The sequence below is a fragment of the Sceloporus occidentalis genome, unplaced genomic scaffold (assembly GCF_023333645.1).
Source record: "Sceloporus occidentalis isolate IW3139 unplaced genomic scaffold, rSceOcc1.0.p SCAF_362, whole genome shotgun sequence".
Lineage (NCBI taxonomy): Eukaryota > Metazoa > Chordata > Lepidosauria > Squamata > Phrynosomatidae > Sceloporus > Sceloporus occidentalis.
Genome location: NW_028317342.1, coordinates 296,340 through 312,947, shown reverse-complemented (window position 1 = coordinate 312,947; position 16,608 = coordinate 296,340). Strand labels below are relative to the sequence as shown.

General features: G+C 43.1%; 1 protein-coding gene across 1 annotated transcript; it reads right to left on the bottom strand.

The window, feature by feature from the left end:
• Positions 1-1,390: 1,390 nt before the first annotated feature.
• Positions 1,391-15,676, bottom strand: LOC149273629 (E3 ubiquitin-protein ligase Itchy-like). The gene is given in 22 exon segments (XM_089506065.1): positions 1,391-1,490; positions 1,883-1,955; positions 2,460-2,556; positions 2,693-2,797; positions 3,307-3,427; positions 3,664-3,804; positions 4,579-4,712; positions 5,324-5,483; positions 5,568-5,656; positions 5,759-5,830; positions 6,278-6,350; positions 7,056-7,184; positions 7,478-7,562; positions 8,270-8,333; positions 8,527-8,701; positions 9,143-9,238; positions 9,470-9,656; positions 10,096-10,308; positions 10,928-11,056; positions 12,617-12,741; positions 12,991-13,132; positions 15,607-15,676. Coding segments are annotated over 22 exon segments (2,580 nt in total).
• Positions 15,677-16,608: the final 932 nt, after the last annotated feature.

Sequence of the window (16,608 nt, the reverse complement as noted above, 5' to 3'; positions counted from 1 at the left end):
TCCTGCTATTTAGATACGGCCCATAATCCTCAGGTTCCATGTTCCTAATTGACTTATCTTGGTGAGAAACACATTCATTATTTCTTGTTCTGGAAACGCCTGTTTGTGCCTGAAACCAATCAGGGTTTTCTCTTAGACCAAGTATTTTACTACGGACTCCAATTTTATAGCGAAACAAATTTAGGAAGTCCATGGAAAACGTCCCACCGCAAGCGGACCTTTCTCCTGCAGCAGTTATTAAAAGTGGTGACCACCTGTACCTTGTGCCGGTTTGCTTCAAGCGATGAATGGAACTGGCTTAGAAATATTTGGTTTGAATAAAGCACCATATTACTGCAGCAAAGCCACGGGCAGCGATGTGGGGGACTAAACCGGTATTTACCAACTCACCAAACACAAGACGGAAATTAAAACGGAGGAGAAATAAATACAAACCCTATGCCTGAAAGTAGAGACGGCCACCGTGCACCGCCTACTGCGATGGTGGAACGCCGTACACGCGTAGATATTTGTTACTTTACTCTATGAACACCGTTACATGGGATGAACAGTAAGAATACGGGACAGAGACAGGGCCGCTAAAAGTCTCTTGGAATGAGAACGTTCTCCAGTAGCCCATGGTCACAAAGCCTTACCAACACACGTAAAACGCAGACGGGGAGTCTCAAGCCGTGACGATCAGTAACATCAGGACAGGCAGAGGGTAATAAAGCCATTCCTAATAAAGCCCCGGCTCAGTAGGTCCACAAGCCCAACAACTTCAACCTTACTATGATGGATGATGGTGTTTGAGGTGTTGTAGACTTGTCTACAGAATCAAAACCACTTCTGGAGTTTTAGACATAAGGTAAGCCTCACAGGGGTATCAGCTGTACTTATTACCCCGCGCAAAGCCACAGGACACCTTCTGTTAGCGCTTAATAAATATGGCTATATACAGCTCAATGGGCGCCGGCTGTCCTCTGGCACAGCACTGCTACATTCGTTAGACTCTAGCCAGGAGGGGCCGATGCATTTTTAATCCTTTCCCACAGGAAGGTTGGAAGACTGAAGGGGTGCGTAAACCTTTCTGATACCACAGGAACGATCTAAGTTTTTGGACTCGAGGCAATTTAAGGAGACATCCGAGAAGATGTGTAGCAGCGGTCAGGCGCATGTCTCCTCGATGCGAATAAGGATGAATACGGACTACGGCAAACATAAACAGATGTGTTTAGATCACAGAGGTAAGGGCTATATGTTAGCAAAGGTTTCAGGGCTATAAGGAAGAGAGAGAGAGATCTCAACCCTTTGGATATGGAGAAGATTGCAGCTCTTGATAAGGGATGGTGGTGGAGGATCAGCAGTGTTCGCACTCGCATCCCGGCCCATGGGACGCCCGCGAGGGTTATTATTCCTGACCAAATCCCTCTGTTTCCTCAATTGCAAACAGCAGCTTTTCCTTGAGCTGGTCAAAGCTTTTGTAAGGCGGGAGGTCTAGACGATTGAAGCTAGAAAAGAAGAGGGGTGAAAATAAAACAATCATCTTTTTTTCCTCTAGTTCTGTATCTTCATGTAGGCTTTGTCACCGTCAAAGCCCATAGGGAACAGTATCATACCGTTCCTTTTAACGCATACTTTCCAGTTTTATGTACTATTCATAGTGACCTAGTAATTTAGGTTGACAAGTCCATCAAGTTTAACTTTGCTGGTGATCTGGAAGAATCCAATAGCTCACGTTAAAGCGGTTTCCAACCCCCCCCCCCAATGGTGAAAAATGTCTTCTCGAAAACGGCAATCTGACTGAATCAACAAGCTGTATATGAACTCCAAACAATTAGTCCTCTACCTTGAGGTAGCCACAACATAAGGGCTGCTATACATATTTTACCCGGTTCCTTACCATGTATGACTCCTCGGCAACCAGTTTTCTTTTCCAACCTTCTCAATACAAAACTTCTGAGGACCGTTGCTCCCTGCAGGATGAATAAGTAGGAAAATAGAGCATTTATTAGGAAATGTAAAGGGTGTATGGAAGAGATTGTGATGCTCTTCCTTCACGTAATACTGCAAGCAGTGCAGTAGCAAAAGGGTTTACACAGCTAAATACGTCAACACAATGATTGTAACCCCTAATCTAGGCAATATAACATTAACCTTTATATATAATACTCTATCAGGTCCATTTTAACCTAAAAACTGAACATACCAGGGGTCCCTATAGCTTTCTCTAGATACTCATTGCTAGGGGAATCGAGCTAGGACGCCTGGAGCTGTTACAAGCAATCGGGCAGCAGAAAACCAGCAATTCCCTAAAAGGCTCTAACTGAATGCATTTTTAGGACGTACATATACGTCTATAGGGGACTGAAGGGGTTAAATCACTTCCAATTAGTCTCTACCTATTAGTAAATGTAACCATAAAATGTAATTTCTTCATGGACAGGTATACGTATGCTCTAAGTTGCTCCGTTACATACCCATGAGGTCTGTAAAGCCTCCAACGGGCAGCCGGCACGTCCCGGTGACAAACTGAAGCAGTCGCATGCGTTTCTCATTGTCTATGTCTTTCACAAACTGTCATGGAGAAAAAGGAAAGATAGTAATAAAAACCTATACAAAGCATTAACAGAGAATAGGAGCGGAGATAAAAGGTGGGTATGTACATTGGGCTATGCATGAATATCTCCTATGGCATCAATAGACCCCCTACCTGCCAGAACCATACGATCTGCTTGCTGGTTCGGGTATAGTGCCTGTAGATAGTATTGCGCTGCCAGTCATTCAAGTCAATTTCTTGCATCCCGCACAGTAACACCTGATGGGAAGAAAAAAAAACCTCATGGTTAAAAGGTGGATCCGGTCCACGCTTCATACATATTAAGTACAAGACAGACCCGTGTTCAATGTTACAGCAAACGTAACAGTCTCTGGCTTTTAGTGCACCAGTTTTAGGTCAGTAGGTCCTCATTTTAGGGGCTTCTGTCTGACAGGGCACTCTGGGACTAGTAGCAGACCTAGGACCACAAAACTAAACCTTGTGGTGGTAATTAATGGAATAAATTTGCTGAAATCATAGTGGATATACGGAGGTAACCTAGCACTTGAAGAGGTCGGTCCTAATAATAGCATGGGAGTACACAATGCTATAGGACACGGACTTATTCTCTTATACACAGGCAGATGACTTGATTAGCACATGCCTAGTAAAGATTCCTAAAATGCATCTTGCACCATAAAAAAAGAAAAAGAAGACACCTTAGTTTGTTATAACCACAGTTAATATATTGTTCTTTGTGTTAGTGGTTCTCGGTGTTTAGATCTCACCTCTAATTCCTTGGCATCAAAATACTGCAGATACTGCTGAGGAAGGATCTCATTGAAGCCATCAAGGAAAGCAAGCGTCTGCTCTTCTACACCCCGAGACAGCCGCCACTCTGACACCAATCTGGTAGAAATAAATAAATAAAATAGGGATGTGTCGTATGCAATGTGAAGCAAATGCTGTTACTTTACCACTTAAACATTAAAGATGAAGGAGACGGAAGAGAGTGGCTGCAGCGCTTTTAATGTACAGATAATTGGTGTACAGCTGCTACCCGGCTATAAGCCACAATGGCCCAATTGCCAATGCAATAAAATCAGAGAATTAAGCATCACTTTATTCCAAGAAATAGCACGAACCTGATATATTCCTCCTTGTTTTCTTCTGTCACCTGAATGTTGCTGCCATTCGGCTTCAGATCATGGCTTTGGACCTCCCCTAAGATCTCCTTATCCACGGAGAAGAACATCTCCAGGCCACACTCCTCGATGTTGTTCTCTCTGCAGCAAACGGAAAACACGTTTCAGCATAAATTGGATCCGCAGCTCGAGGACGGCACCACCTCAGAACCGGGGAATACACAGGCTGCTTATAAATAACCTGCAGACTTGGGAGCCGCAAGGTGGTTCAACATCATCAATACATCGATTTGATTAGAGTTCCATAATTATGGGTTGTAAAGCTGGGTAGGGAACATGTAAATATTTGGTATGAAACCATTACTAACAGATGGCATACACAAGCTTCTTATGTCGTGTTGCTTAATGTTAAAATAAAAAAAATACATAGAGATGTTTGCCTTTACAGCTTTAAGAATAATAAAACGAAAGGATTTTTGTTTGCCAAACTGTTCAATTGTTTGAGATATTGGGTTTAAATATTAACCTCATGGAAGCTGGGATGATCCGCAGCAGCCTGTGGGAAAGCCAGCACTATCAGTTCTCTCCATTATGAAGGCTGCCTGAGCCAATTCACAACAACCAGCAACTTAACAGTAGCGGAGATAAATAAAGATGCTGAGAACAGGAGGTTAGGACATGTTTGCCACGGGATACACATAAGGTGAATAAGATATTATGTGAATCTATAGCAGCTGTTTATTTAGTGTAAAATTGAGAATTAGGGAAAGGTGACATATAATAGACGTTAAACTGCAGACTCAATTTTTTTGAAAAACCCAAACCTGTCCCAAAATCGAATTCTCTATAAAGAAGGAAGCATATGTGAGCCAGAGAGTCGGCAGGACGCCGGGCACTTTAGGGTGCAGATCTTACTTTATCCAGATGAGGGAGTTATAAAACTCTGGATCCACGGATTCCAGGTCGTTCAGTCCCACCGGTTTATTTAAGATGCGCTTGTAAAAGGGCAGAGAGAATCCGGTGTCTATAAACTTTCCATGGAACAGCGCCTATGGTGGGGAAAGGGACTGAATTAGGAAAATGCATCACTTTAGCAGAAAGTTTTTTTTGTTATATACCAAATGGAAAAAAATACAAGCCCCTTCGTATTACACGACGCTGTTCTTTTGCCATTTATCAATAAATCACTATTATGGATCAACAAAAGAGCACATCAGAAGTTTTAAACATCACAATGACCGATTTCTGCTGGTAGTTCCAATTAACAGGGACAAAGAGCCTCTTTTAAGTAATACGTTGTTCAAATCTATGCAACATTTTAAAAGCCGCTTTCCTGCGTGCGCCGTAGGCTGCCACTTGGCATGTCCACGCAACCGATGTGGCTTCCCAGACCGGGATCGGTTTCCGTTGCTCTTTGTAACAACCCCATGACTTTTGCTTCTAGTCATTAAAACACATTAAGATTCGATATATATTGCAGAGATCTGCCCCAGTACAACCTTCTCAGTTCTTTCATGGGCTACTGAAACAAAGCCGTTTGTAAGCCGTGCTGGTCATTTTGACCTTGTGTCCGGCTCTGTCTTTAGGAACAGAAAAGCGCTGCTGCTTGTAATAACTCTCCAGATGTTCCATACAAACTTGACAATCTGATTTCACGCACCATAGCGATGAAACGGCCGATGAAACGAAAATAACGAAGGTGGTCGGGGTTAATGTAAGACGCTGGGTTGATTTGCAGGCAGTAGTTGTCCTTCCCGGCATATTCAAACAAGCAGTACATTGGATTGAGCACCTCATGGGACAGGAGGAAGAACCACTCCCTGCGGGATATACAGGTACGTTAAAAGGCACACACACACACACACACGCACGCACGCACGCACACACACAGGCCTTCACGTTACCTTGCTACTCCACCGTAATCTAACCCCTCTTCTCCCGGAATGATGATCCACAGTCTCCTCCTAAGATCATGTGGGTTAAAGCTCATGATCTAAAAGAAAAAAAAATGCAACTTGTAATGTATCCCCTTTCCCTACTTTAAGTTAATTGCCCCCTTTAATTTTTAGTGTATTTTTGCAGATTTGCTACACACCTGCTGAAACGAATCTTCAAACAAGGTTTTCCTGGACACGGTGATCTTGATATGCTGCGGCATGAAGAGTTGCTGTAGGTAGAAGAGAACAGATGGGACATCAGCAGATGGCTGGGAAAGACCACCATTAACACAAGGTGCGGATGGTTTTCAAGGAGCATTAAAAAGGGACAGTGAAAGATGTACACTTCTAATGCACCCAAGTCTGTCCCTAGGAGAAATCCTGCTTGTTTAGTAAAGCCCTGGTAGGCCACTGGGGTCACAGGCTTATTCGCTAAACTTGGTCAGTCACTTGAGGTCCACACCTGCCAGACAGGATTGAGTACCAATATTAGCAAATGGCATGCTACAACCTTAAGATGTTTGGTAAAGTTAAAAGATAAACCTAGCTGTATGAAGATTAGCTAAAATTCATAGAAACAACAACATGCCGGACTTCAAATCTGGAAATAATGGAAAGCATACAGCCTTCTAGGCATGTTATAAGTGGTACCCCAACACGTCTTACTGCGTCCATACCTGGCACCAGAATCTGAAGTACTGCACCTTGGCCTTGAAATCCCGGACATATGCGATCTGCGGGCCGTTATCTCTAAAAGGACAGAATATTGGAGGTTAATAGTGAAGATCTGGCTGAACATTATGGATACAAAGAACAACTTCCGCAGAGAAGAGCAGGGAGGCAGCAGTGACCATTCGCAGGTAACGAGGGTTTTTCGCCAAGCTCTTCAGGAAACAATTGGGAACCATCCTTTTAATTAAAATAAGGCTTGTTAAAGGTTTCCTTAAGAGTGAGAAAGCAACTTTGAAGGGAAACAAGTAGAAGCGGAATGTGTGATTTGTTAAATCCATCCACCTGTAGATATCCGAAATCGAGCATTGCGGCCGAAGGGAACTGAAGCCCTATTTATTTATTCATGAAAGAACACATATTTTTGACACTAGGTGGAATTGTTCACATCTTGAGTTATTTTCCATGGGCCATATACATCGAACAAGGCTTTAAGTGCTGTGAATAATACAGTGTATTATGGAATTACATGGAAGTGCTTAACATAAGTTCAAGGGGCTTTGGTATAAATGGTCCTGCAAGCAAGGTTAGGGAGCAGATGGCACGGCCCAGAAGATCTCATGGTTTTGGTACACTCCAGATGATTAAAAGTTTAGTGCAACAAAATATACATATTTAACAGCTATCATCTAGCAAGTTAGTCTCCAGTTCAGATTCATGGGGATGCAGAAGCAAGATGGCTTTCAGACCAAGAAAGTCTCCAGAGAGACTTAGAACGCGACTCACAAGGCAGATTTGCCAGTTCTGGGGTCGATATACGTAGTGGTCCTTCTGTTATGATCCACGAAATAAGGAACTCCATCCACGGTGAATCTCATCTCCCAGCCCTCCGGCAGGGGCTTCTCATTTAATTGTCTAAAACATAAGGAAAACGGCTTAAAATCTACACACGTTTCGACTTTGTTCTACGGACAGAACGCCAGATGTCCCTATGAACATTTAACGCGTACATGATATTTTTGTAGCATACTAGACGCTGTGTCAGCAGACCCGTGCGGAGACATCTGTATCTCTCTGCAGGTCCACCGGAAGAAGCAGCAGTGATCGGGTAGCAAAGCACAAGGGTCCGACCCGTTTCTGCTAGACTATATGCACCAGGCCACCAGCAGAACGCACTCCCCCCTTTAACCATAATAACAGCCACTTACCCCTGATTTCTGGGGTCTTCCCACTGAGTTGTCCTTGTAGCATGATTGACAAAATACACCCTGCCATTAGCGTCTGTTCTCTTTTCTGTGAAGGAGAGAAAATTAAAAAATAAAATAAAAGTAAAAGATCTATATTTTTTCCTGAAGCTTTTCACTTTGTAACAGGTCAAAATCCAAAGCAAGACCCGTCTAACTCCCGGGCTAACGCATCTGGCTCCAGCAAGACATTCACCAAAATGAAAGCACGTGTAGTAAGTTTGAGGCTTCTGATTGAAATAAAACAATGACTTCATGATGAAAAGATCTCTCGGAGGTGTAAACGCAATCTTTAGGGGAATGATGTGCAAAATGCCTTCAAAATTCTCTAAAGTCTCCATCGAGGGACATGTAGATTCCTGGATTTATTTTTTTTTACATTTTTGTGCCCCATTTAAAACCAGATTTAGAGATAATTTTATACATAACTATACCCAACCCAGACTCCCTTCCCAACTCTAGACAACCTCTCATGATAAGAGGTGCAAATCAACCTAATAGCTGATCTTGGGTAAGGTTAAAGGCTTTGAAGTGTGTGCAGATGGTTAGGGTGGTTCCATATATCAAAAGGTTTAAAAGCTTTGATCAGTGGTTGACTAACCTAATAAACCCCATTAGAGTCAATGACATCATAACCCGGGCCTTAAGTAACATCAGCAAGGCTCTGTAGCGAAGATGACAGCATATTTCTGCACTATTAAAATTAGTATATTTTATTTTACTTTTTACAGCTGTGTTGGGTAAATAAACACTTACCCCAGCCAGCAGGTAAGGGTCCTAATGGGTCATACTCCTTGTTCTGGGCTGCATAGTCCTGGTTCTAATGATAAAAAAAAATGCAAATAAATAAATAGACTTGTCTCTGGCAGAATTTGGTAAAGAATCCTCTTTTAAAAATGGTATGTGAACGAGGACAATAGTGTTCAAGTAAGAAGTGACAGAAGGGCTTGAATGGCAACCACATGGTCCATCTTACTAGACAATGCGGCAAAGTAATAAAACCCTGAACTTACCCCATAGATGAATCTCTGGTTGAACTGCTGCATGGCTCCCTGCAACTGGTTGCGCTGAAGCTGCCACTGTTCATAGTTGCGGACAGACTCCAGAGTGGGACGCTGCCACGTGGTAGTCCGGGTTATGTGATCTACATAGTAAATTCGGCCCATGTTGTCCACACGGCGTTCCCAGCTAAAAAAAGGGAACAAAAAGTACTGACAATGATTGACAAGAAAAAAAGAAACCAAATATATAGTTTGAAAACTATGTAAAATCTCGGTAGGAGCAACATAAAAATGTCAGCATTTAGAGCAAATAAGGAAACGGATCAGACGTCTGAATCAATATGCTTTTGTGGGGATGTGGAACTTCCACTGGTTCTGGGTAGGCTACACTCATGTAGGGGAAGACCCAACATATTAAGGCATCAGGTGCCATTCCAAACAGATTGGCGCTGTCAACGCACAGCCGATTGCTCAGATCCCTGTTCCACTGTTTAGCCTGGGCTGTGTCAAAGGGGGCATGGTGGAAATGATGAAAGGAGGAAGGGCATACAGAAGAGGAGTGGGGCTCATACTGGGTAACCGGTCGGTAAAGGAGACAAACTTCTGTCCCACATTATGTGGCACCTACCCAGGAGGAAGAGGTTCAGGCCTGTCCCAAGTTGTCCTTTTTGCCACATGATCCACAAAGTAGACACGACCACTCAGGTCCACCCGCTGCTCCCAACTAGGAACAAAACCACATTATTAGATATGTGTTGGTCTCACAAACAAATGGTATTGGCCTATACAGGCTGCACACCCCAAAACTCTTCCTCTTGCAACAGAAAACGTTTGATAAACACATATACTGCTTACCTCAATCTTCCATGTAACAGGTCTGACTTTCACTAGATATGCTTTTAATCACCAATGCTTGCGACACCCCCCACCCAGCACCACCATAATCATATCATACCCTGGTGGCAGAGGACCTGGGTTGACTGGTGCCATTCGCGGGCCATCCACAGCGATCGGAGCAATTTGCCTAGAAACCGGAGGGATGCCGGGCAACGTTTCTGTCTCGTTCAATGGGATGGCAAGTCCACTATTTGCGCTTATGCCACTGTTTTCTGTATTTGCAGGAAGGGCACCATTGGCAGTAGCTGGAGAGGAAGAACAGCATGGATTATTATAAAGGACTGGCAACCTACATTAAGCACAGGTATCATACCTACGTGTATTAAAAAGGTACACGGTTAGCTAACGGCAGACACAAACGGTTTGAAACCCATCTAGTGAATTAATTCACCTCCCTTGTAAATGGATCCAGTTCTAAAGCTATCAGACCCAAACTAGGAGGCATAATTAAGGAAAACTCTGTGACTAGTAGTTAAGGTGTCTGCAGGCATTAAAGGTAAGGCAGATTTATAATGCATACGTTAGTTATTTCACTCTGTGGTAGACAACGTGTTTGCAGCCGTTCTACCATGTTAAACTTCTTATAGAGATGCCACCAAGCTCTGGAACAAAAGCTTAAGTTCTGGGCACCACATTGCAGCAGAGGAGCCCCCTAGTAAAGATGCCCCCCACAGCCTGGTCTACCTGAGATGGAATTCCTGTGAGGAGTTGGGGGAGGGGGACGCGATGGTCTCGGAGGTCTGCTGGGCTTGAATCCTCCGTTGGCCAGAGATGGCGAACTTGTACCGTTAGTCGTTCGGCTATCAACAGAGGCTGATCCTTCGTTGGTACCAGCGCTGTGAAGATAATAAAAATTAGCATTCATAACTGTGTGATCCGTGAGCATTCATAACCCCCCTAAGACAGGTATGTTTCATAGCCCACTTAATAGGGAAATTCCACCTAATTTTCTTTAACTACGATAATTACTAATAAAAATAATTTTATACTCTTGTAATGGGTCAGTTAATTACACTGCTGGTGTTTGAGCACAGGTAGTCTCTAGGTTTGCAAATAAATTTAAATAAAACAGTTTTTGTCAATGTATACAGCCATGTGTTTACGGCTCAGAAAATATTTCTTCTCCTTTAAACTGTTTTTGTTATACATTATATTGCAAAGTTAAAGAAGTGTAGCCATGATTGACATCTACATTAGGGATCCTCCAACTGGACTTACTTCTCAGCGCGCATCTCTCCAGGCGACATTGAACTTTCTGTAAAACCAATGAAAAGGAATTAGGGCAGGAAAACGTGTTTTCGTAACAGTGCAAACGTAGATGTCTGATAACCGGAAAAAAAACAAAGGAAATTAACAAGAACGAACTCCAATATTGGAGCAATCGGTATGGTGCCCACAGTGGCAACTCAAGATCATCTAGGAAAGCCTCCAACGCATACCTTTCCAGGGACAGCGAAATGAAATTACGTGTCCTGTTAATATAGGGTGCAGAAATATCGTAAAAGAAGCAGCTCACCTGATGTACAGGATATGTCTCCGTTCGTCAAGCTCTCCGCGTCTACCTGCATACCATCCAGACACACGGACAGATCGCCGACTGCCTCCCCATCATTTAATAGCTGCAAGGTCACAACCACCTCCTCCACTGCAGGGGAAAAGGAATCAAAAACTGGAATCATAGAACTATGGTTTTTTTTAAGCTTGTCTAGATCAGCTAGACAAATATACCGGATAGCAGCAAAGCATTATGGGATCTGCATAGCTATGCATACAAAGCTCATTAGGTAAGAGTGGGTGTTTTCGGATTCCCATTATACTATCCAGTTGTGCCATTGCTGGCGCCGATCCTGTGTTTGCGCACCTTCTCATACCCATTAGACTTCTGTTTATAGCAACACCACGTTAAACCAGTTACGTGTGCTAGAAAGCATACCTGCCATTTATACCTCTTGGGAATGGACTGATGAGCACAGACAAGCACAGCTCCCAGAGACGTCCCAATGAAACTCATCAAGCAGAATACACAAACACCTACCTGCAATCAGTGATAATACATGACAGAGAGGGTTGTTGATAGCGATAGTGGTTAATGCAGCGAAGGAATTGAAGAAAGCATAGGATAGGCACAAGTTTATACTAATAAGAATGAGCCAAAGGGTATATCAAACTAAGCCAGTGCTGAGCCCAGTGAAACCATCATCATTGGAATGGTTCGGCAAGGTAAAGATCATCGGGATTCTTAGAGATAATTACCACACGCTGGTAATAGTTTAGTACGGCATGTATGGTTCCACTTGGACAGCTGTGACGCAAGACACAAAATCAGAATGGAAGGCTGACTGCACGCGACCAGAGAAACTCGGAGCCATGTCGCGTATTAACAACCCACTTTTATCTACACTGCCACATTGCTGTTACGTTATATATTTTTCTGGGTAACCGTGTAAATTGCAGATGAAGACTTGGTTTTAACGTAAGTTTAGTTAGGTTCATGCTGTCAATCTTTGCAAATAAGAGGGCCACACTTATCACCCAAATCACAGGCTGGGGCCCCTTCCAATGAAAGACCACAACAGAACCTGGGCTTTTCAGACATATGTCCAAAAATAGGCCTTCCAAAAACCCCAAAAGCCTGTCCTGATACAGTGTAAGAACAGAAACAGAACAGACGACCGCTGATCAATGCTTCAGCTTGTGAACCGAACACCTTATGAAAAGTCAACTAGTGACTTGGTTGTGCTATTAATACGAACGTCGTGAGGACTTTAAGCAGCAGAAAATAATAAAACAAGAATCCTGTAGAACGAACAGGAATTAAATGTTCCTGTGTTTGCAAATCAGTGGCTTGAAAAGTCATTGTGTCACAGCGGAGGTGGCTAAAGTCCAGAGTGTCTGATGGTGGACCTTGGCCCGCTTAGCCAGCTGTAAGTTTGTTCCCCGCAGCATTGAAGACAAGCTGTGACGTAAATGTCACGTGGGCCATCGTCAAACTGGTCTGATAATCTTACCTTGTCGAGAAGCTCCTACCCATTGGACTTGCCACAGCTCTGCTTATTAATACTCACATGCGTACAATTGGGCATCGGGCATGGTTCACCCTAATATGAATTATTTCGGTATCCTACTATAACTTGCAGTTTTTGCCTTTGTGGGGGGCTTGAGTTTAATCAAAAAGCAGATATATGTAGCAAAGCGATGTACGTACGTTTCAAGTTATTGGATCGAAGGGTTTCGTGCAGGTTGAGAGAGGCGCTGCCGAGCAGGGCATCTGATTTCAGAGTCTGGTGGCTCCATACCCGGAAACTTAACACACTGAATGGTGTAACAATTCTAAAAGCAAAAAGTAATAACATTAATCATGAGCTTAACAAAGTAACAGTTCAAATACACAAACCACAAGAAACACGCAGTTAACAGTATGTTCATTAAGTTCAGCTTTTATACGTTGAGTTTCTGGCGAAGAGCAACGTGGCAAGAAGACAAGAGAAATCAAGAAGAAAGGAAACAAACGCTGGTTAAGTTGCTTCAACAAAGATGAGACGTCTTTGCGACATTTTCATTCACTCATTGGATACTTACACCGTCAGATGTTGCTTCCATTTTGGGCTGTGGGTCTTATTCCTGGTTTCTGTCTTCTTTGACTGTCCATCTACAGACACCTCCACGTAGGGACTGGGACCAAACCAGTTCTTCCGGTTATCTTTCAGCTTCGCAGATATCACTGGGTCAAACGGAAAAGAGTGTTAATACCATACAGCCATACCCCTTATTAAAGAAATGATAAGATATATATCAATTACATCCATTTCTAAGGTAACAATAGGCTCCACAGTGTCATACAATGTTATAACACCGCGAACAAGGAATAAACGGCTCGTTATTGACAAGCAACAATATCCAGGGATGGATGAACATTAGTACTATTCTTCTGGGAGGCTTAAAGTAACAGATGGAAGCCCATATGCTGAGCGATGAAACGTTTGGTGTGCATCAGATGTTCCCTTTAGGCAGAATTTTTTCTTTGCCCACATTTATAAATACCTTTCAGCGACCAAAAGCCAGGACTCGACAAATTTGAGACGTTAGGGGCCAAAAGGATTCAAGGGGTCAACTATATATTTTTTAAACGAGCCAGAAGTAGGTATAACCATATAGACGAGTATAAAATGACGGTGAAGAGATTCCGACCCTGGAAACGGGCATGTTAAACACAGTAAAGTAGCAGGGCTGAGGCTGGCGCCAGCTCTCCGGGCTGAATGTGCCCCGTTCACACGGTCTGGCACTTATTTACACGGTGGACATTTTTCAATTATGTTGTTAGCGGTCAAGTCGTGATCTTGCATTAACGCCCTATGCGGTGCGAACCACCTTAACGTACGAGACTTAATGGGACTGTCCACGTGGCTTTGTGTAAACAAAGTTGTCAAAGTGCTGGTGTTAACCCCATAGGAAAAGGCCGCCAGCCAGGGCGCCATCATGTCAACAACGAACCAGAGCTCTGAACAAGACCCAGATTATCATAACCACCCGATACACCCAGATTACCCTGAGTGACAAACCTATTACATCATAGCAAGTACAACCAATCAGATACATTCAGAGACTGTTAACAATCACATGAGGGAAAACATACGCCATCACAGTTTACTTCCAACATGTAACATACTCTACACAGCATAACCACCTAGTATTTATTACATACAAGAACAGTGCAGATGCAGTCATAAAACACAAATATTAGACATTTAAAAAAAAAAAGCTATGACATCATCTGGAGTTCCACCAGTTGGAGTGAATGAAAGCTAAAAATATTGATATGCATTACACAGCAATAATATCTCTCACTACATATTCCTCCTGTTTTCTTTAGTTCATTCCTGCGAAGAGACCAAGAGCAGATCCTCCTCCCTGCAATGTCCCAGTTCTAGAATATATCTGGACACGGCAATCATTTCTTAAAGTATACGAGGCAGTAATCCATTAAACGTAAGCATGCTTCCCCATTGCCCACAAGCCCAATTTATGAAAGACCGCTAGTGATACGTATCAGAAAGATGAAAACAAAAACCCCAATATGAGGCGCCATCTTGTAGCTTCACCTGCCCACAGTGACATAAGACTATGGATGGTCTTACGCAGGCATCGCCACAAGCAAGGGATCATTTCTTTGTGTCGTGGCTGCTACTACGTAAAAGCAAGCCGGCCTCCTGCCCAATTATTAGCATTTATTCATTTATATAGCGCCAACAATTTATGCAGCGCTTAATACAACACATACATTCAAGGGGTCTGACAAGACTAGAACTGACAGACTGAGAAAAATCGATTAGGGGGAGAGAGCCGGCTTGCAAGCTTACACTCTTAAGGGACTGGGATAATGATCCTGCTCAGTGGGCGTCTCCCTGACAATGGTTGGCTCCTCGGATGAAGTTGACCATTGTCGGTGAAATACGTGCCAGGTGTGGCTGGAAAGAAAGAATTTACTAGCCACTGCATATAGAAACGTTAACGTGTGTTACAAGATTTAATCCAGTTTCCATGACATAACTCGTGCAGGTCATTGATGTAGAAGGGACTTCTCTGCCTCAACGCACACCTTGAGACCCAAACTAATTGTTGGAGTCCTCTCCATTCCAATTTATCTACCTGGGGGTTGAAAAGCTAAAAGACGCAAACATGGCTGCACGCCAAGGACACATCTGCCGATTGCGCGGCTGTGAAGGCTTGTGTGCGGCGTCATTGGCCACCGGTCCACCAAGCGGCTTTTCTGACCTCGATAAAGACATTTTTTTTGTACATTTTAACATTATTGTATATATGAATTGTATTATATAAAAAACAGTTCAAGGACTAAAACGTTCTTGTCCTTGTATCCTCCAGCTGTGTGAAGAATAGAATGATCCCACGCATTGCGTCTTACAAGCGAGACTGATTAAAACTTATCTTTATAGCAAGTAAAAGAATAACATTAAATTCGCTTGCCGGGAAGTCTGAAGATTATGCTTTGTGCTGCCTCCTTTCAGAATCCAGTGACCGGGAGCCGTCAATAACATAATACAAGCAAACAATGACTAGCTGCGGAAGAGTTGGCGTCTTAGAGTTTCCTCGCTAACCTAACGCAGGTCTATTAAGGACGGACAGCTTGGGCCTGGATTTGTCTGAATGTGACAAATTCTCTGTGTTTCTCCAACTTACCAGTGACCTGAAGCTGTGATTTCTTGGTAAAGCCATTCACTCCTCCAGGATTCGCTGCATTGCCATCCATCTCCCCTCAACAAGCAGGGGTCTACCGAGGAACAAAAACACATTGTGCGTTATAAACAGACCATGTCTTAACATGCTCAAACACGTTTTAAACATAAATATATATATATATATATATATATATATATATATATATATATATATATATATATATATGTACACACACACACACAGCACAAACATGCAGCGGTTGGTCATGATTTTGGTCATCGTGATGCAAGCCCCTCAATGCTCAATAGCTGGTTGTGCCTGGAGCCCCCTAAGAAGCTCAAGAGCTTACATTCTGTGCAAGAAGAAGGTTATCTGGCTGATGTGGGCATGTTGATCATGCAGACTTGTGTTGATCAGGTCTAATGATCTGTGATTAGCCCTTTGGGGTTCAGGTCATCACTACGGAGCATTTGTGGCCGTTAGTGCCTTTATCAATGGACTTTAATACAAAGGTTGACCTAAAATGAGCTTTGGACACCTTAGGGTCCAGGTACATTAACAGAATGATTACAGAGATCACTTTAGAGGGTAAAGCAAGTGGATCACCAATGCTAGGCCTGCTTATACACATGCAAAGTGGTCTCCAGCCTGCAAAACAATCACGCGAGCAAAAGGAACACAAATAAAGGAAATAGGTTCTAAATAAAATAAATATTAACTTCACTGCCACCAGCAAAGCATGAATTATTTATATGACCACCGGGCCGAGCAAATCCATGCCGACACAAGCGCCTCGTAAAAACAGACGCCCTCATTCATCCTCTAGGTGAGGTCAAACAGAACCGGAGCACTCGGGAAATAGAAAGCCATCGATGCCAGGCATCCAAAATACTACAATCATTCCAGGCTTATATTTAGTGTAATATTAAGAGGCTATGACCTTACCAGACCTTAGTCAAGCAACAGAAAGCCTACTAATCCACCGGTGCTTGGCTACTAACC